We start from the raw sequence: 23,494 nt of genomic DNA on the forward strand, positions 1-23,494 counted from the left end.
CTTCGTCCCTGCTGGCAATCTGCCATCTGCCTTCGGATCCAGCTGTTTGCTTTGGACTTTGCCTTTCGGACCGGACATAACAGCTGACCAAACGAGACTCTTTGGACAAACGTGCGTGGGTTTATACCCCCCCCCCCTTCCGGACTGCTTATTCTATAGCCTGTCCCTATTACTGAATTCCCCCCCCCCCTGTCCACCCCATTTGGTATTTTTCCCCTTTTCCCCCGCCTGTAGTCTAGTAGGGAGGAGTGGTTAAATCGCCTCCCCCCTTTTCCCCCCCTTCTCCTTCCGGTTGTCTCCCCGTCTCTCCCTGCTCACGATGGCAGGGAATGGGAGGGGCGAGGCCCCTTTGGCAAATTTAGTTGTTTCTCCCCCACCCCCCTGCTGCCCAACCCCCAACCTCCCCCCCCCACACCACAATTGTTAAAATACTTGCCACCGCCCCCGCTGGGGCACCGGCAGCAGGAAGTACCGGAGTGCTTGCTGCTGCTGCTATGCCCCCTGCCCCCTCAGGTTCTAAGCACCCCCTGCCAGCTGGCCGCAAAAACCAGGGCGGGCCGAAAGGAAAGGGCCCCGCTAAAACATCTAGGCCCTCCATGGCAGGGGCTGCCCCCACAGCCGTAGCCTCGTCATCGACCGCGACGCCCCTCTCCGTGGTTCCCTCCACCAGCTCTGCGAGTGCCCCTCCCCCGAGCCCCAGGACATATGCCCGGGCGGTGGCAGGTTCCCCCTCGCCTGCCGCCTCGTCATCTCGCCCACCCACTGCCTCCGTTACCATCACCAGCAGCCGGGGCCCTTTTTCCGCCTTGACCAGGAGGCACGGTGTCCGTTGCCTCCTGGTGCCCACCTCACCCCACGTGGAGACATACGTGCAGGCGTTGGCGAAGGTGGTAGGACCCACGGCTATTGTGGCGGCCTCCAAGATGTATGGGAAGGTCGTTTTTTTCTTAGCTACGGAGACTGCCGCCCAAGAGGCGGTGGAGAGGGGCCTGGTGGTGGGGGGGGGGTGTTCGTCCCCCTAGAGCCGCTAGAAGACCTGGGCGTTCGCCTAGTCCTCACCTCCGTTCCTCCCTTTTTACCCAATGCTGCCCTGTTACCCGCTCTTTCCGCCCTAGGAAAACTTACCTCTGTCATCAGCTTTCTCCCGTTGGGCTGCAAGGACCCCACCCTCCGTCACGTCCTTTCTTTCCGCCGGCAAGTGCAGCTTCTACCGCCGGCGGGGGTGCGTGACGGGGAGGCACTCGAGGGGTCCTTCCTAGTCCCCTACCAGGGAGCCCGCTATCGGGTCTTCTACTCCACCGGAGAGGCCCGGTGCTACCTCTGCCGCTCGGCCGGGCATGTCCGCAGAGACTGCCCTTTGGCCCAGAGGGGAGGGGCACCCGAGACCCCCGAGACCCGGCAGGATATCGGCCCCGTTGTTGCCGACCCCCCTGGCTGCCCAGCACCTGAAACCAACCCTCCTCCTACTCAATCCATCGCTGCTCCCGCCCGGGCCCAGGAGACTTCTTCCCTACTATGCCCAGGCGAGCAAGGGAGTCCCACCCTTGCTATTACCACTTCAGCAGAGCCTATGGAGGAGGGTGCGATAAAGATATTATCGGGCATAGGAGAGGGCCCACCCCAAGGAGAACCCCCTCCCCCTCCTCATGCTGCCTCACCGCTACCCCCCCCGAACCCCTGAACCATCGCCTCCGCCCCCCGACACGACCCCTGCTAACCAGCCCCCAGACGACGCTATGAAGGGCTGGAACCTAGTCCAGGGGAAACGGAGCAAGCGGAAGGCTCGAGCTCCGCTGCATCCATCCGACGCGGAAGCCCCCCGGAAGACCAGGAAGGGAGGCACTGACATCGAGCCCTCCGCTACGACCACGAGTGAGGTCCATCCGCTGGTGTCGGGAGGGGAAGACAGACTGGCTTTGGAGGGCAGGACCCCCCCTCCACGGGAGACCCTCCCCTCCGAGGCCCCTGAGGACGCCCCTTCTGCCCGGATACCATCCGAACCCCCCACGAATCCCGAGGCGACTGCTGAAGCGGGCCCTAGAGGAGAGGCCCCCGGGGTAGCAGGCGTTGGCCTCTCCTCCGTGTACGCGGAGATCGAGGCCCTAGATTTGACCCCGGTCACCCAGGGAGAGGATGATCTACTCCCAGCTGGCCTCGGGATGGGCAATTTCACCCCAGCCCCTTTTTCCCCAGGCTCCCTCCCCCTGCTTGCCTTCCCGGGCGAGCACCATGCAGAAGGTGGTCTACCACCTGATACCATGGCCGCCAAGACCACCGCGGAGTCAATGCCTAGCATTACTGGGAGCCCCCTCCCTTACCCCTTAACCCTCGTCTCTGCTCAGGAGGCACCTTCCTTTAGCTGCTTGCCTCCTGAATCTCAGAGCCTTACCTCTGCCCCTGCCCCCTCCCCTGCCCCCACCCAGTTTACCCCCTCCTGCAATGCTCCTGCCGCCCCTGGGGTTGCAGATTCCCCCCAGGGAGCAGTTTCTGCACTTTTTAGTTGCGACCCATTAGGAGCTGCAATTTTTCCCCCGCCATCCCCTTCCACCCCAAGGCATGAAATGGATTTAACAACCCCAGCCTGTCAGACGCCCCGTCGGTGGTCCGCACCCTGCCTACCCGCCTTAGCGGACCTCGAGGCTGTATTAAGAATCCCACCGGGGAGTACCCCGGGAACCGTAACCCCATCCCCCCATGAGCTGCGGCATGCACTACGGAAGTTCTTAGAACACACCCGTGGTGCCCGCAATAAAGTACAGCTAGCTCTTCAGCTCTGGGGGGACTTTGAACAAGTTTTTCAGGCCACAAGGGCCCTTATAAAGGAGGGCAGAGGGCACGGCAGGCGCGGTGCTACGGCCTACGAGCGGGCCCGCAACTTCCAAAGCGATCTACTCATCTATGAGATGGGTCACGGGTTGCTGCGCAACCCGCCGAGGGCCACACACACTCCCGCCACTGAGAAACCCCCACCCCCCCAGCCCTCCGCATGATGCCCTTTATTATTGCAACCTTGAATACCAGGGGCTGTAGGATGGCTCTCCGCAGGTCCCAGGTGCTCTCTTACCTTCGGGAAGGGGGGTAATCTGTAGCTTTCCTGCAGGAGACCCATACGGACCCGACCTTTGAGGACAGGTGGCGGCTGGAGTGGGGGGACGGGGTCTACTTTAGCCACTTCGCGACTTGGCAAGCTGGAGTGGCGACCCTGTTCTCCCCCACCCTACAGCCCGAGGTGCTAGGAGTCACTGAGGTCGTGCCGGGCCACCTGTTGCACCTTCGAGTCCGTATGGAGGGGCTCGTGGTCAACCTTGTTAATATCTATGCCCCGCAAATGAGCCCAAAGCGGCCACAATTTTACCAGCGGGTGTCCGACTTTCTCGGCACCCTAGATTCGCACGAGTGCCTGGTCCTGGGAGGGGACTTCAACACCACCCTCGAGGAACAGGACCGCTCAGGGGCCGAGCCGAGCCCAACTGCTGCGAACATCCTCCGGGGAATAGTTGACAATCACTCCCTAGTGGACGTCTGGCGTGACCATCACCCAGATGACACCTCCACGTTCACTTTTGTCCGGGTGGAGGCCCATCGGTCACACCACTCTCGGTTGGACCGTATTTATTTATCCCGTTTCCATCTTTCACAGGCTCACTCCTCCACCATTCGGCCGGCCCCTTTTTCCGACCATCATTTAGTTACTATAACGGTCTCCCTCCGTGCAGAGAGACCGGGGCCGGCCTATTGGCACTTTAATAATAGCCTGTTGGAGGACGAGAGCTTTGTGACGTCCTTCCGGGAGTTTTGGCTGGCCTGGCGAGAGCAGTGGCGTGCCTTTCCCTCGGTGCGGCGCTGGTGGGATCTAGGGAAGGTACGCGCCAAGCTCTTCTGCCGCGACTACACTCGGGGCACCAGCCGGCGGAGAAATACGGCGATAGAGCAGTTGGAACGGGAGGTCTTGGAGCTGGAGAGGTGCCTGGCCGCCGACCCCAAGGATCCGTCCCTCTGCGGAGCGTGCCGGGAGAAGCGGGAGGAGCTTCGGGCCCTCGAGGACCACCGGGCCCGAGGTGCCTTCGTCCGGTCCCGCATCCGCCTCCTTCGGGAGATGGACCGCGGCTCCCGCTTCTTCTATGCCCTGGAGAAAACGAGGGGGGCCAAGAAACACGTCACCTGCCTTCTAGCGGAAGACGGCACCCCCCTCACGGATCCGGAGGAGATGTGTGGGAGGGCCCGCGACTTCTACACAAGCCTTTTCTCCCCGGATCCGACCGATCCTGACGCTTGCGAGGTGCTCTGGGAGGAACTCCCCACGGTCAGCGTAGGCGACCGAGACCGGCTGGAGCTGCCTCTCACCCTGGCCGAGTTCTCGGAAGCCCTCCGCCGCATGCCCACCAATAAATCTCCGGGCATGGACGGGCTGACCGTGGAGTTTTACCGCGCGTTCTGGGACATCCTCGGCCCAGACCTAGTCACTGTCTGGGCTGAGTCTTTGCAGGGCGGGGTCCTCCCTTTGTCGTGCAGGCGAGCGGTGCTCGCCTTGCTGCCAAAGAAGGGGGACCTCCGCGACTTACGAAACTGGCGTCCCCTCTCACTCCTTAGCACGGATTACAAAATCGTAGCGAAAGCAATTTCGCTGCGGCTAGGGTCCGTGATGGCGGACGTGATCCACCCAGACCAGACCTATACTGTCCCAGGTCGCTGCATTTTTGACAACCTATTTCTAGTCCGAGACCTTTTGGAACTCAGGCGGAGAGACGGTCTGTCGTTCGCCCTCCTGTCTCTTGATCAGGAGAAGGCGTTTGATAGAGTAGACCACGGGTACCTCCTGAGCACTCTGCAGGCATTTGGATTCGGACCTCGGTTTGTGAGTTTTCTCCGGGTGCTGTATGCCTCTGCGGAGTGTTTGGTTAGGCTCAACTGGACCCTGACCGAACCGGTCAGCTTCGGGCGAGGAGTGCGACAGGGGTGCCCCCTCTCAGGCCAGCTGTACGCTCTTGCGATCGAGCCTTTCCTCTGTCTCCTCCGCAGGAGGTTGACGGGGTTGGTGCTGCGGGAGCCGGAGCTGCGGCTGGTCCTGTTGGCGTACGCCGATGACGTGCTTCTCGTGGTCCAGGACCCGGGCGACCTGGCGCGAGTGGAGGCATGCCAGGCCATCTATTCGGCAGCCTCCTCCGCCCGAGTCAACTGGGTCAAGAGCTCTGGCTTGGCGGTAGGGGACTGGCGGCAGGCAAGCTCCCTCCCACCCGCGCTTCAGACCATCCGGTGGAGCGAGGGTCCTCTGCTCTATCTCGGCGTTTACCTTTCCGCCACGCACCCTTCCCCGCCAGAGAACTGGCAAAATTTAGAGGGCGGGGTGATAGAGCGGATCCGGAAATGGACGAGGCTACTCCGATGTCTCTCCCTCCGAGGGAGAGCGCTGGTGCTTAACCAACTAGTCCTGTCCACGCTCTGGTACCGGCTCAACACCCTGGCCCCGGCCCCGGGTTTCCTGTCCCACCTCCGGAGATTGATTCTAGAGTTCTTTTGGTCGGGAATGCACTGGGCCCCTGTCGGAGTTCTTCATTTACCCCTGAAGGAAGGAGGGCAGGGCCTGAAATGTCTGTACACTCAGGTCCGCGTTTTCCGCCTCCAGGCCCTGCAGAGGCTCCTTTACAGTGCAGGTAGTTCGACGTGGAGCATATTGGCGCACGCCTTCCTGCGCCGCTTCCACGGGCTCCGATATGACCGGCAGCTCTTTTATCTTTGTCCGAGAGGTTTTCCGCGAGACCTCTCCGAGCTGCCGGTCTTCTACCAGGACCTCCTCCGGACCTGGAAACTGTTTCTCACGACCAGGTCCGTGGCAGCCACCGTGGGAGCAGATCTCCTCACGGAGCCCCTGCTACACAACCCCCAACTCTGTGTGCAGGTGGCGGAGTCCCGCTCGGTGCGCCAGAGGCTGGTCCTGGCAGAAGTCACGAGGCTCGGAGACCTCCTGGACTACGACCGGAGAGACTGGCTGGATCCCCTGACGCTCGCTCGGCGCATGGGGCTCTCCAGCCCCCGTACTCCCCGGCGCGTGCTTCAGGAGGTAAGGGCTGCCTTGACCCCCGCTGCTCGGGCTTATGTTAACCGCGCCTTGTGCGAGGGCGCACCCCGCCCATCCTTTACCCCAGGCCCACCGGACCTTTCCATTGGGCCCCTACCCTGCCGATCCCGACAAACCCCTCACCCTTTCACAGCGAGCCGGCTGCATGAACTGCAGCCGGTCAGTTTTCAATTTGCATCACGGAAATATTTGTATACACTCACGCTTCACACCCTCCATGCCCACACCCTGGTGTCCCGCCCCGACACAAAGTGGCGGGACCTCCTGCTACCTTTGGAGGGTGAGCAACCTCGGTGGGCCAGCCTGTACTCCACCCTGGTCCCGAGGCCCGTCGGGGACATCAGTTGGCGGCTCCTTCACGGAGCTGTGAGCACGGGCGTGTTTTTGACACGGTTTACTTCCATCCCAGATACTTGTCCTTTTTGTAATGTGAGGGAAACCCTGGCACATGTCTATTTAGAGTGTGCTAGATTGCAGCCCCTTTTTCGGCTCCTCACAAATCTTCTATTGCGCTTCTGGCTTCATTTTTCTCCCCACCTCTTTATTTATACACTCCCCATCCGTGGCCCCACGAAATCGCGGGATCTCCTGGTTAACCTCCTCCTAGCCTTGGCTAAAACAGCCATTTACAAAACCAGAGAGAAGAGGTTGGCCCATGAAACGTCCTGCGATTGTAGGGCCTTTTTCCGATCCTCAGTACATTCACGTATCCGAGCGGAGTTTCTCTGGGCGGCGTCCACTGACTCCCTTGACACCTTCGAAGAGCGGTGGGCGCTGTCCGGGGCTCTCTGCTCGGTGACCCCGTCCGGTTCCCTCCGTCTGACCTTTTGATTGAGGGGAAGAGCGAGAGACACCAGCCCCAGCCATTGCCGCTGTGGACACCATCGTCACTGTCATCTAGGAGGGGTCCTATAATACGTGGGTGTCCCCCCCCCACCCCCAAACCACCCACCCCGCAGCCGTGCCCATCTTGCCGGGCATTCTCAGGGGGGAATAATCGGTGATACTGGGCGCGGTTGGGCCCAGGCTAGCCTGAACACTTCTCCCTCCTGAAAGCTGCTGTGTTATACCTTCTGTTTGCGTTGTTTTGTTGCATACTTTGATTTGGTTCTTTGGTAATTCTTGTAATTGTCACAATAAAATTTTTTTTTTTTCTGTTTCAAAAAAAAAAAAAAAAAAAAAACCTTCCCTGTTACCTTACTCAGGGAAAAGGGACCTACTTAACCTGGGGCTAATATATCTACCTCCTATCACTCTCCTGTATCCATCTGGACTGACCCTGTCACAGCATCTGATTGTTCCTTCCTACGTGGAGTACTTTGCATTTGTCCTTATTGAATTTCATCCTATTTACCTTAGACAATTTCTCCAGATTGTCCAGATCATTTTGAATTTTCATCCTAGCCTCCAAAGCACTTGCAACCCCTCCCAGCTTGGTATCATCTGCAAACTTTATAAGTGTACTCTCAATGTGATGATCTAATCGTTGATGAAGACATTGAAAAGATCCAGACACAAAACTGATCCCTGCGGAACCCCACTGATTATGTCCTTCCAGCATGACTGTGAACCATTGATAACCACTCTCTGGGAATGGTTCTGCAACCAGTTATACACCCACCTTATAGTAGCTCCATCTAGGTTGTATTTCCTTAGTTTCTTAATGAGAAGGTCATGCGAGACTGTATCAAAAGCCTTACTAAAGTCTAGATATACCATATCTACTACTTCCCCCCTATCCACAAGGCTTGTTACCCTGTCAAAGAAAGCCATCAGGTTGGTTTGACATGATTTGTTCTTGACAAATCCATGCTGACTATTACTTGTTAGGATATAGATATTCAGGCCTGTCTGTAAAGGCCTGTACTCTAAGAATTTAGGTGTATTCTTATCACTTGGCTAGTTATAGAGGTATAAAAGAAAGAATCAAAGTCACTGTCTGCCAGTGTAAGGTCCTTCTCTTACTGTGACAGTCTGAGGCCCTGTTCTTAGGCTAAGGCCTTTGGCTAAGCAACAGAGGCAGCCATAAGCTGGGAAGCCATCGGTCACATCCTCACATTCCAAACTAGTCACATTGAAAGAAGGTGCTATTGGGCTGTTAGGAATATAATCCTGTCCTCATAATACCTATCACCTCCAGAGAAAGGGAAGTGCCTCGAAAATGTAAAAGGAAACTTAGTCTGATAGCATCCTGTCTGGCAAGAACTCACTTATCAATAGCTGGGATGTGAAATCCTCATTTCTGTGTTTGTTCTATCACTGTAGTCCCCATTTCCCCATTGTTTGTCTGTATCATCTCTGTCTGGTTCTGTGATTGTTTCTGTCTGCTGTATAATTAATTTTGCTGGGTGTAAACTAATTAAGGTGGTGGGATTCAATTGGTTAAATAATCATGTTACAATATGTTAGGATTGGTTAGTTAAATTTCAGGAAAATGATTGGTGAAGGTATAGCTAAGCAGAACTCAAGTTTTACTATATAGTCTCCAGTCAATCAGGAAGTGAGTGGGTGTGGGGGGAAATGGGAACAGGGAATGGGGGTGGGGAAATTGGAATCATGTTTGGCTAAGGGCAGGAATGGGAACAGGGACACAGGTGTAAGGCTCTGTGGTGTCAGAGCTGGGAAGGGGGACACTAAGGAAGGAAACTGGAATCACTCTTGCTGGAAGTTCACCCCAATAAACTTCGAATTGTTTGCACCTTTGGACTTCGGGTATTGTTGCTCTCTGTTCATGCGAGAAGGACCAGGGAAGTAAGTGGGTGAAGGAATAAGCCCCCTAACATTACTTATCACCTTATTATCTTCTAGATGTTTGCAAATTGATTCCTTAATTATTTGCTCCATTATCTTACCTGGTACAGAAGTTAAGCTGACTGGTCTGTAATTGCCTGGGTTGCCTTTATTTCCCCTTTTATAGGTAGGCACTATATGTGCTCTTTTCCAGTCTTCTGGAATCTCCCCTGTCTTCCATGACTTTTCAAAGACAATAGCTAATGGCTCAGATATCTCCTCAGTCAGTTCCTTGGGTATTCTAGGATGCATTTCATCAGGCCCTGGTGACTTGAAGACATCTAACTTGTCCAAGTAATTTTTACCTTGTTCTTTCCCTACTTCAGCATCTGAACCTACCCCATTTTCACTGGCATTCACTATGTTAGGCATCCAAACACCACCAACCTTCTGGGTGAAAACCAAAACAAAGAAGTCATCAAGCACCTCTGCCGTTTCCACATTCTCTGTTATTGTTTTTGCCTCTTCATTTAGTAACGGGTCTACCCTCTCCTTGGTCTTCCTCTTGCTTCTAATGCATTGGTAAAATGTTTTCTTGTTACACTTTATGTCTCTAACTAGTTTGATCTCCTTTTGCCCCTACTTACATGTGTTATTTGTTTATATTAATCATTTGTAATTTGACCTAGTTTCCACATTTTGTAGGACTCTTGTTTTTTAGATCATTCAAGATCTCCTGGTTAAGCCAGGGTGGTCTCTTGCCATACTTCCTATCTTTCCTACACAGAGAATAATTTGCTTTTGTCCTCTTAATAATGTCTCTTTGAAAAACTGCCAAGGATAATGGATAAGAATCCTTTAAAGTGACTTCATTTAATTTTCTGTACTCCACACACAATCTGATGTTGACAATTTTTTCCCCAATCACAACTGTGGGTGAGGTCCAATTATATACTCAGTTATGCCTTCCTGAGACATTTTCTGAGTAGCCTGTAGTGCCTCTTTCCTCTTTGCTACTGGTAACTGGTGAGGTGGCTGTTTAATGGGCCGGTTTCCCCCACTATTAATCTTGTGCTGAATCAGGGCAGTACAAACTTATATCTTTGCTGGATTGAGAGAACAACTCCTGATTCCTAACCAGAAACTCTTAGACTGTTCTTCTGCGCCTCATTTAGGTGCACAGCACTGCACTGGGACAAATCCAATAGAAACCCTGAGCTCACTCACTACTCCACTGTAGTTTCCCTCAGTACCAGCATTTGCCTGATCCACCAGTTCAAACTTTGCAATCATGGTTCCCTTTTTCACTATTTGCTTCATGTCACAAACATTCAGCAAATGAATCCTGAAGATCCACAAGAGTCTTAGCAGCTAAGAATGGGGGGTGGGGGGTGGGTCTCAAAATAGGTTTCAGCCACTCCGAAGCCACCAGAGGAGCTAGCGAACAGGCGCAGCTAACAGGGGAGTTTTGTGAGGGACTTTAGAGGAGGGAGTGTGTGCCGGGAGGCTACATACTGTGGCAGAGCTCCGGCTTTGCCTCGGGTCCTGCACTTCTAGGCAGTTAGGATTTGCCTCAGAGGTTTGCTGTGACCCTCAGTGTAGCCTCTCTTCCCTCCTAGAGGCAAGGGCTACAGCTTACTGAGCCACCTTCATCATCGGCCAGTCAATGGGTTTGGTGTAAGAGCCCTCTTTAGTCCCTGTCTTCCTACTCAGGGAGCATTTTTGTAGAGGTGGGGGGAGGGTTGGGGGGAACCCGGGCCCACCCTCTTCTCCAGGTTCCTGCCCAGGGACCCTAATGGCAGCGGCAACAGGTAGTTCTCCTATACTATCGGAGCTATAGCCCTTCCCTGGGCTACGTCCCCGAACGGCCTCCTTGGTACCTGACCATGCTTCTTCTCCTGGCTCTTTCACTGCACGCCTTCTTTCTCCCAGTCTTCCCACAACACACCTTCCTACTCCCAGCTCCTACCAGCCCACCTTTCTGAAGGAGCTTCCTTTTAAACTAGTCCCAGCCAGTTCTAAATGGGCTTCGGGTGATCTGATTAGCCTGTTTCCCTTGATTGCATCTAATCAGTTCTTAATTGGTTCCAGGTGTCTTATGGAGTCTGCCTGGCTTAATTGATTCTAGCACCTTCCTGACTGCTCTGGGGCAGCCCCTGCCCTGGTCACTCAGGGAAAGAAAACGGTTCATCCAGTGTCCAGTGTGTTTTCCTTAGAACAGACTCCTGCACCCAACTGGTCTGGGTCTGTTACATACACTCAACATTCTTTAAACATAAAGCCAAAAACACCGCCTGATAAAAACAAAACACCAACAAGGGAACAAGCTTCAGCAGTAAAAAGATAATTCAGGAATAAGTCCAGCAACAGAGTGGGGGATACTCAGTTTATTGCACCCAATGCAGCATGTATGATTACCTGCCCTATGGGCTGGTGGCATGTGTGTGCATTCAGTGCACAAGGAGCTCCTGGCCTTCAGAGACCGCGTATGGGCTCTGGAGACCAGAGGTGCTGAGCTGGAGGAGCTAAGGGAGACAGAGAGGTATATAGATGAGACTTTCCTGAACACAGTACAACAGCCCCACCCCCAGTCTGACAGCCTCTGTGCTGCTGAGGAGGATGGAGGCCTGAGGGAAGGAGAACATCCAGCTGGAGCAGAGGAAAACTATCCCATAGTTGGGACCCTCCTTCCAGATGATGTTGTGGTATCCTCTCACACTGGGGATACCACCCCAGGGGAGGGAACTCCAGTCATTAGGAAAAGGCAGGTGTTAGTAATGGGAAATTCGATCATTAGAAAAATAGATAGCTGGGTTAGCAATGACCAGGAGAACCGCCTGGTGACTTGCCCCCCTGGTGCAAAGGTTGCGGATCTCTTGAGACATTGAGATACGCTTATGTGTAGTCTTGGGGAGGAGCTGGTGGTCGTGGTACATGTAGGTACCAATGACACAGGGAAGGATAGGAAGTGTGGCTTCTGCTGAAAGCTAAGCACTAGCTGCTTACAGTGGGAGATGTTTGTATGGGAAATAATTGTAGAGTTGGGTAACATGTAGGATATTGGGCTTAAAACAGTTGAAGTAAAACTTGTCACCTGAGATGAGGTGGGCCCCAGAGCTATCTCAATCAACACTGAGAACAATGGATGTCCATGGAGACAGGCTAGGTTTACTGTCTGGACTAGATGCAGACTGGATATTTACAAAGACAACAGAACCCCAGGAGAGTTCTCAGAACAGGGGGTCCCCTGGTCTAAAGGACAATAACCTGTGACTGTAGAAGAGCAGAAAAAATGGCCCAAGCAGTTATCCATTACACAAAGCGACTCTCTGACAGCAGTGGGGGGCTTGTGAAAATTGGATCCCAGCTTTTTGGACTGGGCAAGCATTGCAAGGACTAACCTTCAGATGAGAAATACCTTATTAGACAGGAAAGTAACTTGTTAATAAATATAGGCTATAGGTAGCATCTTATGTTTTTCTTTTACTTGGCACCTTGTTTCCAAATCCTGTTACTTGCTTTCATTTGAATCTTTATCTCAAACTCTGTTAAATAAACTTCAGTCTGGTTTTACTATAGACACATCTAAGTGCCTTGTGCTATGGAGATTGTTGAACTGAGGTGAAACTGATGAACTAAGGAGCACTGATTCCACAGAGGCAGTGGACTGGCACATTGCAGGTGTCCAGCACATAAGGGACTGGGCCCTTAACTGTAACAAAGTGGGGTGTGTAAATTGCTAGTCTGAAGAGACAAAGAGTGGGGCTCGGGGAGCCCAGAGTGACACGCTTGTGTTGCCAGCAGTCAGTAGCGGGGGAAGGCTTCCCTGGTGCTCTTTTATCAGTTTTCCCAGGGTAGATTTTCCCAGTGAAGTCCTAAGACACCAGGAGCCAATTTCATGGCCACCCTCTACCAGAACTTGTGGAAGAAATGCTGGGTCAAGTACCTCAGGTCCTCAGCATCTGACCCCCAAACCAGTGAGTTGGTGGAACAGATTATGAGTTCCCTCAAAATGAAGCTGAAAACTTTTTTCTGGATTAGCAGCCCCAGGACTAGGATAAGTGTTTACCTCATCTGCTATTTGCCTATAGGGAAGTTCCCCAGGAATCAGCAGGGACCCCTGGATTTACTGAGGACCAAATAGCAGGGTGAGGCCTCACCAGAGAGAGAATCAGTGGTGGATTATGTGCTGACTTTTAGAGACAAGCTCTCGGAGTTTATGGGTTTTGCTCAAGAAAACCTGTCTTGGGTCCAGGAAAGACAGAAGGTCTAGTACAATTGCATTGCACATACCTGGTCCTATGGAATAGGAGTGAAATAAACTTCAAACTGCTAGGAGGGACCCTTCAAAATCATGAAGCAACTCAATGAAGTGACCCATGTCATGGAGCTGTCTAATCATTCCCATCACCACAGACAGTAGCATGTAGACATGATAAAACCATACTTTGATAGGGAGAACTGGGTCCTAACAGTATGTGGCCAATGGGGAGAGGAGACAGAGAATCCCCTAGTGGATCTGGTGCCAGAAGATGGAGCCAGCCCAGCACTGGACTCCATATCTGGCTCTGACCATTTAACCCTTGCACAGCAAGCAGAGATCTGGGGGATGCTGGAGTCTTATCAGCAGATGTTCTCCATTAGGCCTGGGCACACCACCCTGGCTGTCCACCGGGTCAGCATAAGGCTTGAGGTGTATGAACTTTGGCACAGATAAACAGCCCAATGGTAACCCCTAAATTTTGGGGAACTGAGAACAGAATGTTTAAGGGGAAGTTTGTCCACAAAGGACATCAGCCAACCACAGAAATATGAGCTAACACCAGCTTTTGGAAACTTCTGGAAAGAACTTCCATAGATATCTGGCCACAAGAGTCCATGGCAACGGATTGACGTATATGATAGTAAAGTGGAGATGAAGGCTGTCAAGCAATTAAGAAAATTAACCAGGATTAATCATGAGATTACAAAAATTAATTGCTATAAATCACAGTTTTAATTGCACTGTTAAACAACGTGATTAAATTCTTTTAAAACTACTTTTACTGAGCTCTGTGGGCTCCCTTCAGCTGAGCAAGCCCTTGTTTGCAAGGGAGGGTGGATTTTCCCTCAGGGACTCAGCATGTGATAGGGGAGGAGAGACTAGTGCAGGGAGGCTGAGCTCACTAGGCCCCTGTTCTCTATGGGCACGGCATGGAGGGGGGTCAGTCCGCATAGTTGAGGGGCCAGCTGGAGGCAATGGGACATGGCGGGTGGAGAGTGGTCCCCATAGTGGGGCCAGCCGGAGGAAATAGGGCATGGCGTGGGGGCGGTATCTGGAGTGAGGGGCTGGTCGGGAAAAATGGGGCATGGAGTTGGGGAAGGAGGTTGGTCCCTGAAGTGAGGGGCCAACTGGGGGCAATGGAGCAGAAAGAGAAAGAGAGAAAGAAAGAAAGAAAGATCTGAGAGAGAAGAGTGTATTTCCATAGCTCCCTCTTCTCTGAGGAGCACCTAATTTCTCAGAAAGCTGGGAGATGGCAGCAACACTGACCCCAGACAGTTCCTGAGGGCCTGGGGAAGTTATGAGAGAAGTTCACTGTTTCATTCCCAGCACGGACAGGTTGCTATAGGACACCTGCTTGCTTTCTCTTCAGAGACGGATAACAGTGTAATTGCTATAGTCTGTGTTTCTGAGCAAGCCTACTTTATTCTTCAGGTACAAAGCCTTTCAGAGAAAACATATTAAAAACAATAAGAGAATCGACACACATGCTAATAAACTTACCAGAGAGTTCATCCCAACTCTCACATGGGCTCTGGCATGTGCTATCTTTTAATACCCCAGGCAAGGGACTTCCTTGTGGTTACAAGTTTATCAGAGCTTCAGCTCAGAGCAAGCACCCAGTCTTATGAGGCTTCAGTAGGCCAAGTCCTTCCAATCCTCCCCTAAAGATTGGGGGCCTCCATTTGCCAGGGGATCTATTCATTTGTCAGAACAGGAAGAAGGCCCTGAGGCAGGTTTAAACCCCAGCCTTTTATCTAAAAGTCTTGTCTTTGTCTGTGGGTCCATGGAGAAGCCACTTGGAACTAATATATGCATCTATCTCCCCAGGGGGTGACTTCAAAGGATTAATAATGGAGGAAGTACATTAGCATCCCCCTCCCCACTTGAGAAGATACATACAAGGCCACAACAACACATACACAATTGTATTTTTAATACAATGTACCCCAAAGGTGTTAACCCTGATTCAATATGGTTTAACCTTACTCAGTAAAGTTTATCTTAATTCCATAAGGTTTGTTCAGTATATTACAGATATTGTTAATTAGTCCCAACAGGGATTCCACAACTTCCCCAGGTAACCTGCTCCAGAGCTTAACTAGCCTTAGAGTTAGAAAGTTTTTCCTAACATCTAACCTAAAATCTTCATTGCTGCAAATAAAGCTGATTGCTTATTGTGCTATCCTGAGTGGACATGGAGAACAATTGATCACTATTCTTTATAACAACCTTTTACTATTAGAAGACTGTTCTGTCCCCACTCAGCCGTCTCTTCTGAAGACTAAAGATGCCCAATTCTTCCTACCTTCCCTCATAGGTCAGGTTTTCCAAACCTTTCATCATTTTTGAAGCTCTCCTCTGGACTCTCTCCAGTCTGTTCCCATCTTTCTTAAAATGTGGCACCCAGAACTGGACACAGTACTCCCGTTGAGGTCTCAAGAGTGCCAAGTCAAGAGGAGAATTACAGCCCATGTATTACCTACAACACTCTTGTCAATATACCTCAGAATGACATTTGTCTTTTTTGCAATAGCCTCACATTTTTTACCATATTCAGAGTGTGATTTACCATAACCCCCAGATCCTTTTCAATGGTACAGCTGCCTAGCTAGTTATTCCCCATTTTGTATTTCTGCTTTTGATTTTTCCTTCCTAAGTCTAGTACTTAACAGAAGAACATAAGGACGGCCATACTGGGTCAGACCAAAAGTCCATCCAGCCCAGTATCCTGTCTACTGGCAGTGGCCAATGCCAGGTGCCCTGGAGTGAGTGAACCTAACAGGTAATGATCAAGTGATCTCTCTCCTGCCATCCATCACCCCCCTCTGACAAACAGAGGCTAAGGACACCATTCCTTACCCATCCTGGTTAATAGCCATTAATGGACTTAATCTCCATGAATTTATCCAGTTCTCTTTTAAACCCTGTTATAGTCCTAGCCTTCACAGCCTCCTCAGGCAAGGAGTTCCACAGGTTGACTGCGCTGTGTGAAGAAGAACTTCCTTTTATTTGTTTTAAACCTGCTGCCCACTAATTTCATTGGGTGGCCCCTAGTTCTTATATTATGGGAACAGGTAAATAACTTTTCCTTATTCACTTTCTTCACACCACTCATAATTTTATATACCTCTATCATATCCCCCCTTAGTCTCCTCTTTTCCAAGCTGAAAAGTCCTAGCCTCTTTAATCTCTCCTCATACAGGACCTGTTCCAAACCCCAATCATTTTAGCTGCCCTTCTCTGAACCTTTTCTAATGCCAGTATATCTTTTTGAGATGAGGAGACCACATCTGTATGCAGTATTCAAGATGTGGGCACACCATAGATTTGTATAAGGGCAATAAGATATTCTCCATCTTATTCTCTATCCCTTTTTTAATGATTCCTAACATCCTGTTTGCTTTTTTGACTGCCGCTGCACACTGTGTGGATGTCTTCAGAGAACTATCCACGATGACTCCAAGATCTTTTTCCTGAGTAGTTGTAGCTAAATTAGCCCCATCATGTTGTATGTATAGTTGGGGTTATTTTTTCCAATGTGCATTACTTTACATTTATCCACATTAAATTTCATTTGCCATTTTGTTGCCCAGTCATTTAGTTTTGTGAGATTTTTTTGAAGTTCTTCACAGTCTGCTTTGGTCTTAACAATCTTGAACAGTTTAGTATCATCTGCAAACTTTGCCACCTCACTGTTTACCCCTTCTTCCAAATCATTTATGAATAAGTTGAATAGGATTTGTCCTAGGACTGACCCTTGGGGAACACCACTAGTTACCCCTCTCCATTCTGAAAATTTAACATTTATTCCTACCCTTTGTTCCCTCTCTTTTAACCAGTTCTCAATCCATGAAAGGATCTTCCCTCTTATCCCATGGCAACTTAATTTCCATAAGAGCCTTTGGTGAGGGACCTTGTCAAAGGCTTTCTGGAAATCTAAGTACACCATGTCCACTGGATCCCCCTTGTCCACATGTTTGTTGACCCCCTCAAAGAACTCTAATAGATTAGTAAGACACGATTTCCCTTTACAGAAACCATGTTGACTTTTGTCCAACAATTTATGTTCTTCTATGTGCCTGACAATTTTATTCTTTACTATTGTTTCAACTAATTTGCCCGATACTGATGTTAGACTTATGGGTCTGTAATTGCCGGGATCACCTCTAGAGCCCTTTTTAAATATTGGCGTTATCTTCTGGTCACTGGGTACAGAAGCCAATTTAAAGGACAGGTTACAAACCCTAGTTAATAGTTCTGCAATTTCACATTTGAGTTCTTTCAGAACTCTTGGGTGAATGCCATCTGGTCCCGGTGACTTGTTACAGTTCAGTTTATCAATTAATTCCAAAACCTCCTCTAGTGACACTTCAATCTGTGACAATTCCTCAGATTTGTCACCTACAGAAGCCGGCTCTGGTTTGGGAATCTCCCTAACGTCCTCAGCTGTGAAGACTGAAGCAAAGAATTCATTTAGTTTCTCCGCAATGACTTTATTGTCTTTAAGTGCTCCTTTTGTATCTCGATCGTCCAGGAGCCCCACTGGTTGTTTAGCAGGCTTCTTGCTTCTGATGTATTTAAAACACATTTTGTTATTACTTGTCTTTATTGAATTTCATCTTGCTGATTTCAGACTAATTCTCCAATTTATTAAGATTATTTTGAATTCTAATTCTGTCCTCCAATGCCCTCACAACCCCTCCCAGCGTGGTGTCATGCATAAATATTATATGTGTAGTCTCCACTCCATCATCCAAGTTGTTAATGAAAATATTGAATAGTACAGGACCCAGGACTGACCCCTGCAGGACTGCACTTGATGCATCCTTCCAATTTGATAGCAAACCACTGATAACTACTCTTTGAGAACACTCTTTCCACCAGCTATGCACCCACCTTATAGCAATTTTCACCTAGAAGAATTCTGAGAAGGTAGTTCTCCTTACCAGGTAGTTGCTGAGGATCATGCTTATAGTGGACATCTTCACCATGCTCTCTTTGTTTTCTTTCATGTTCAGTGAACCCTCACTGTCTACCAGGAAGACAGCCACCTAGATAGGACATGAGACATAACATCATTTTCCCTAGACCCAATTCTCCATTATAGTTGCAACATCATTGTCAAAGTGTCATAGATTCCAAGGCCAGAAGGGGCCACTGTGATCATCTAGTCTGACCTCCTGTCAGGCCAGAGAACTGCCCCCCAAATAATTCTTGTTTGAAGCATATCTTTTTTAAAAAAATCCATTCCTGATTTTAAAATTTCCACCATGACCTGTGGCAGGTTCTTCCAATGGGGTTAATTCCCCTCACTGTTAAAATTTACACCTTTATTTCCAGTTTGAATTCCTCTAGCTTTAACTTCCAGCCATTATATCATGTTATAATTTGTCTGTTAGACTAAAGAGCCCGTTATCAAATACATTGCCCACAGATCCCAGTATGGCCAGTTAGGTGGGAATGGTATGGGGGGTGGTGCCCATGGGTGACCATACCAGCCTCACATATCTGCAGGTAGTTGGTGGTGAGATGGTCCAGGCTTGGGTGAGGAACGGCGAGGAGTCTATATTACTGCATCTTCCTCATCACTGGCTATAGGAGGCACTGATCTGCAGGGAGTAGTCGTCTGACTTGATACCGATCTGGATGGGGTGCCCTCAGTACCAAGCAGAGAAGGTTCAGCTGTTGAAGCCACTATCAGGTCCACATGCCTCATGAATTGCTGCAGAATCTTGCGGCTCAGTGCCAGAGGTGGCGTTGTGGATGGCCCGGGAGTGTGAGTTGCAGCTGCCGGTGCTGAGGATTCAGAGCTGCGCCGCAGAGCTACAGCAGGTGGGACCATTGGGCTGCTCGGCGCTGAGGTTTTCTTCCACTCCGTAAGTGCCGAGCTGGAAGGTTTCACACTTTGTGAACCCCCGTTTGCGCTTGCCCGCACAGGGTCTTTAGCTCTTTGGGAACTCTCGGTACAGGACGTTCCTGGTGCCTCGTGGTCCGGCGCTCTCGCCCAGGGCAGATTTTGGAGTTGGAAATTCCTTTCTCTTAGGTGACTGTCAGTGTGGGGATCTCTGTGACCACTTTTCGGTGGCCTTTCTTGGACCAGGCTCCTTGCCAGCTGTTGTTAGAGCAGAACCCCGTCAGAGACTGCTGCTGGCAACCACTGGCCCTGGGGGGTCCTGGACTCCGGGTCTGAGGCTGGCCTGAGGGATTTCTCCATCATGAGGAGCTTAAGTTGGAGATCCCTGCTTTTCTTGCCCTCTCTGTCAGATTTCTGCAGTCTGGGCACTTCTGAGTAATGTGTGTCTCACCGAGGCAGTGCCTGTCAGAGACCGGTATGGAGAGTCTGCAAGTCAGGTAGCGTTTAAAGCCAGGTGAGCCGGGCATGCCTGAGAGAGTCTGTTTTCGGATGTTGAGAAATTGGAGAGTGTTCAGAGAAGAGCCACAGGAATGTTTAAAGAATTAGAAAAACTGCCTCATAGTGATAGACTCAAGGAGCTCAATCTATTTAGCTTGACACAGAGAAGGTTAAGGGGTGACTTGATCACAGTATGTAAGTATCAAAAAATATTTAATAATGGACTCTTCAATCTCTCACAAAAAGGTATAATGTGATCCAGTGGCTGGAGGTTGAAGTTCGATAAATTCAGACTGGAAAATTTTTAACATGAGAGTAATTAACCATTGGAACAATTTACCAAGGGTCATGGTGGATTCTCCATCACTGAAATTTTTAAATCAAGTTTGGATTTTTTTAAAAGATCTGCTTGAGGAATTATTCTGGGGCAGTTCTCTGGCCTGTGCTACCCTGGAGGTCAGACTAGCTGATCACAATGATCCCTTCTGGCCTTGGGCTCTCTTAATCGTTTTTTAACCAATAAAGCCTTCTTCCTTGATTGTGGCTTTTGGGGCATCCAGTAAAGTGTTCTTAAACAATTCCCAGTTATCAATCATTAAATGATTAAATTCTTCCTCCCAGCTGATTTGGCTCATAAATTGTTTTCAGCTTTATGAAACTGGTCCTTTTAAAGCACCAAGTATGCATATCACTGGTCTGAACTTTACTCTGTTTGCACATTATAAATGTGATCAAGTCATGATCACTTGTACCTAAGTTACAATTAATCTGTAGTTCTGTGATCAGTTAGTTCCTCCTTGCCAGTCGAGCCGAGGTCTAATACAGAATTTCTCTGTGATGGATGCAATGCTTTTTGAGTTGGAGAATTGTCAGCTGCAATATGTAGAAATGCCAAGGATGTTTTAGCATTATGTTCTTCACCACAGTACCTCCAGGTCTTCCTTTGACTTTTGTTTGTGTTCTCCGCTTTGTATTTACACATTCGCTTTTCATGAATGTTGGTGTATTTTTATTTTCACGCTTTCCCTGTGTTACTTTGTGAATTATCTCTGTCTGCTCCACTTATTCTCTGCTTTTAGATGTGAGCTTTGCATGTGTCTATAGCTCTTGGCAGAATTAGTGTGGGCTCTCTCACCATTCTCATCCGAGCCTGCAGTTTTCATCCCTATTATTAATTTATTACAATTTTTTTAATATACTAATCCCATTGTTCCCTTCCTCCAGATTCTTGATCAAAGCTGTAGAAAAGAAGCCTTTTGTATATGAATTTTTCCATATGCTCTGCTGGCACACGTGGCTGCCTTTACACATTACAGCCAATAGTGTGGCTGCTCTGATTTTGTTTCCCTTTTATCCAGCCCCATTGCAATCTTGTAGGTTTCCCATTGTGAGCTAAAGACTGTGCAGTTGCTGAACACATCCCTTTTCATGTCTGTCTGCTCTGGGACAGGGAGCTGGCATGCTGCCGGATCATTGTTCCCTCTCTCTTCCCCTCCTTCCTCCCCAATAGACTTAATTTCTGATTTCATGTTCCTGCAGGAGCCAGCTCACTTGTGACAACATGTTCTGTGTGCCAGTGTAAAGAGAGAGAGAGAGAGCCAAGACAGTGCAATATTCAGGCTTTATTCCTTGTTCCTCACATACTCTCCTCTCCCATCAAGCACTTTCCAAAAGTAGAATTCTCTAGTTCCTACATGTTAGAGGGCCCCACATTTCATTGCTCATGTAGGCCAAGTTCTGTGTGTTATCCAGCTTTTTAAATGCAAATGGCTTTACATGGTTTTGGAAACAAAAACAAACAAACAAATACAGTGAGATTTGTTGAAGTCTCTGGATCTTGAAGTTTTAGGCCTCATAACCTAAATTGGCTTGTTAAATAAGCCGCTCCTCTTCTTCTCTTCATCACTGTATGAGTCTCATATTTCTTATCCATTGATAATTGAACCCAGGGTCACACATAATTCCCTCAAACCTTTAGGCCCTTAAAAGGGCTACACATGTGCAAGGGCTGCAAGTTCATGTCAGCTGATCAATGACTTTTGATAACATGAGACTCTGTGACTTATGAACAGTCACAGCCCAAGCCAAAATCAAAGCAAATGGGAATTTGCCACGCAATTACATTTCTGGTCTTCCAGCACCGGCTAATTGGTGGTATGGATACCTATAGGTTGGGCTAAACCTCATTGAAATGGGCAGGAAGGGGGATGTTAGCTGTCGCCTTTCATTTAAGATAGTTGTGAAAAAGTTAAGCTCCTTTATGAAACAATAGCGGCCTCCACCCCTCACACAGGCACATATCACCACCCTAAAAGGGGCGTATGCAAGGCACATGTGGGAGGAGGGTTTTTCACTGGCTTTTTTTTGAAGATTTGCGTGTTGAGTGCAACAGAGACAGAAAAGGGCAGAGAAGCCAATGGAAAAAGTTACAAGGAAGCACAAGCTGTAGCCTGGACAAGTACTGGGAGTGTGGCCCAGAGAAAAATCAAGAGAGAGATTCTGGGGCACAGTGCTGGCTCAAAGAGGCTTAGAACTGGCAGCAAAGACACTGTCTATTTTTGTTTGATTCCTCCTGTGAGGACTTTGTACTGTGACAAAATGGGACTTTTTCTCAATATTTCCCATGAATACTGTGTGTGGCTCAGTTTCCCCCCTGTGTTGCATGTTTAACTAGGTGCTAGGAAACGGTTGCTTTATCTTTGCCTTTGGACCCAGAGAACCAGGTGTGACTGTTGCCTAGCTTCCGGGAGCCAGATAATGGTCCGGACATTTTGTAACCTAGCAACCGATGACCTTGGGGCCCACCATCTGCAAGAAGTCAGCTGGCTGCGACCAGCCAAGTGATCTGATTTGCCCAAGAAGGAGAAATAAAGGACGGAGGAGGAGTCCTTGGGTGTGGGATGGTGTGGGCTGCAGGAAGCAGAACACATGCTTCTGGACTGGGGACAAAGAGGAGACTCAGCAGAGGGGTCTGAGCCAACCAGGGCTCTAGACAGACCCAGATGGACCATGCTGTAACTTTCTATTCTTGATGCTACCTAAGAACGTTCTACGCTGTGTTCCAGACACCCAATAAACTCTTCTGTTTTTACAATACTGTCTGAGTGTCACTCCAGTCTAAAGATTTCGGGGTGCATTGCTTCCTTTGGGTGTGCAAGTCTCCCCACAGGGGTCCAGTTCGAATGGATTCACTGAGGGGAGCTCATGGAGAGCGGCAGGCATGCTGAAGGCTTAGAGGCTTGGTCCCAGGAGGTGATGAAACCGAGGGGCTTACCCCAGTGTGAGTGTGTGACCCTACGGGGGTTAACAAACTGAAGGGGTCTGCCCAAGGACTGTTACAGAGCCATACAAGAGCACCAGACCTGTGGAACCAGGACAGTACAGGCTTTGTAAATCCACAGGATTGCATCAAAGACCTACTTGGCTCCAACCTCAATTTCTCCTCCTAACTGGAAAAAACGGCTAGACCGCAAATGTTTGGCTTGCCACTCAGGTCAAGAGGTCTAACAATATTCTGTAAAGTCAGTCCTGTGTATTTCTCAAGTGCTATATGGACTACTGCAGACATGCCTTCTGGTGATTTGCACCCAGCTCAGACACTATTGGCACCATATCAAGAGCACCACTGACTAGAGAGCAGCTTATGAAACTACTGCCTCTGATGTGTGATCAGCAGAAGGGGGCACCAGAGAGATTCATCTGCCTGCAGCACCACGCGGGTACTCTGTGGGCCTTATTTCAGTGGAAGTCAGGCTTTCCCGCTTTTCTAATTTTCAACACAATCAATAGGGTTCAGTCTGTTGACACCTAGAACATTCCCTTTTGGAACTGATTGGTTGTGGTGTTCAAAAGTTACGGTGTTACAGACAGACAGACAGACAGAGAAGTGCCATTGACTGGTGTCGGGACTTGTTTGGCTCAGCCAATAAACATACCACAGTGCCCCTCATTGGTGAGCCATTTATCATAACATGGTGGGCAGGAGCCCCACGATGCTGCTCCACACTCAGTGTCCCCTGTAGCCCGGTGTCCTGCAGTCCTGCTCTGCACACGCTGCACATAATCCTGCTCT

At 49.8% G+C, this 23,494-nt stretch overlaps 1 protein-coding gene across 1 annotated transcript in view; it reads right to left on the minus strand.

Moving 5' to 3' along the window:
- Window positions 1–23,494, minus strand: part of LOC119566266 — a 1,129,280-nt gene that overhangs the window by 74,210 nt on the left and 1,031,576 nt on the right. The window contains exon 13 of the mRNA XM_043548405.1: window positions 18,017–18,121. Coding sequence (XP_043404340.1) covers window positions 18,017–18,121 — 105 coding nt within the window. The remainder of the gene's footprint in view (window positions 1–18,016; window positions 18,122–23,494) is intronic.

The sequence above is a fragment of the Chelonia mydas genome, chromosome 6 (assembly GCF_015237465.2).
Source record: "Chelonia mydas isolate rCheMyd1 chromosome 6, rCheMyd1.pri.v2, whole genome shotgun sequence".
Classification (NCBI taxonomy): Eukaryota; Metazoa; Chordata; order Testudines; family Cheloniidae; genus Chelonia; species Chelonia mydas.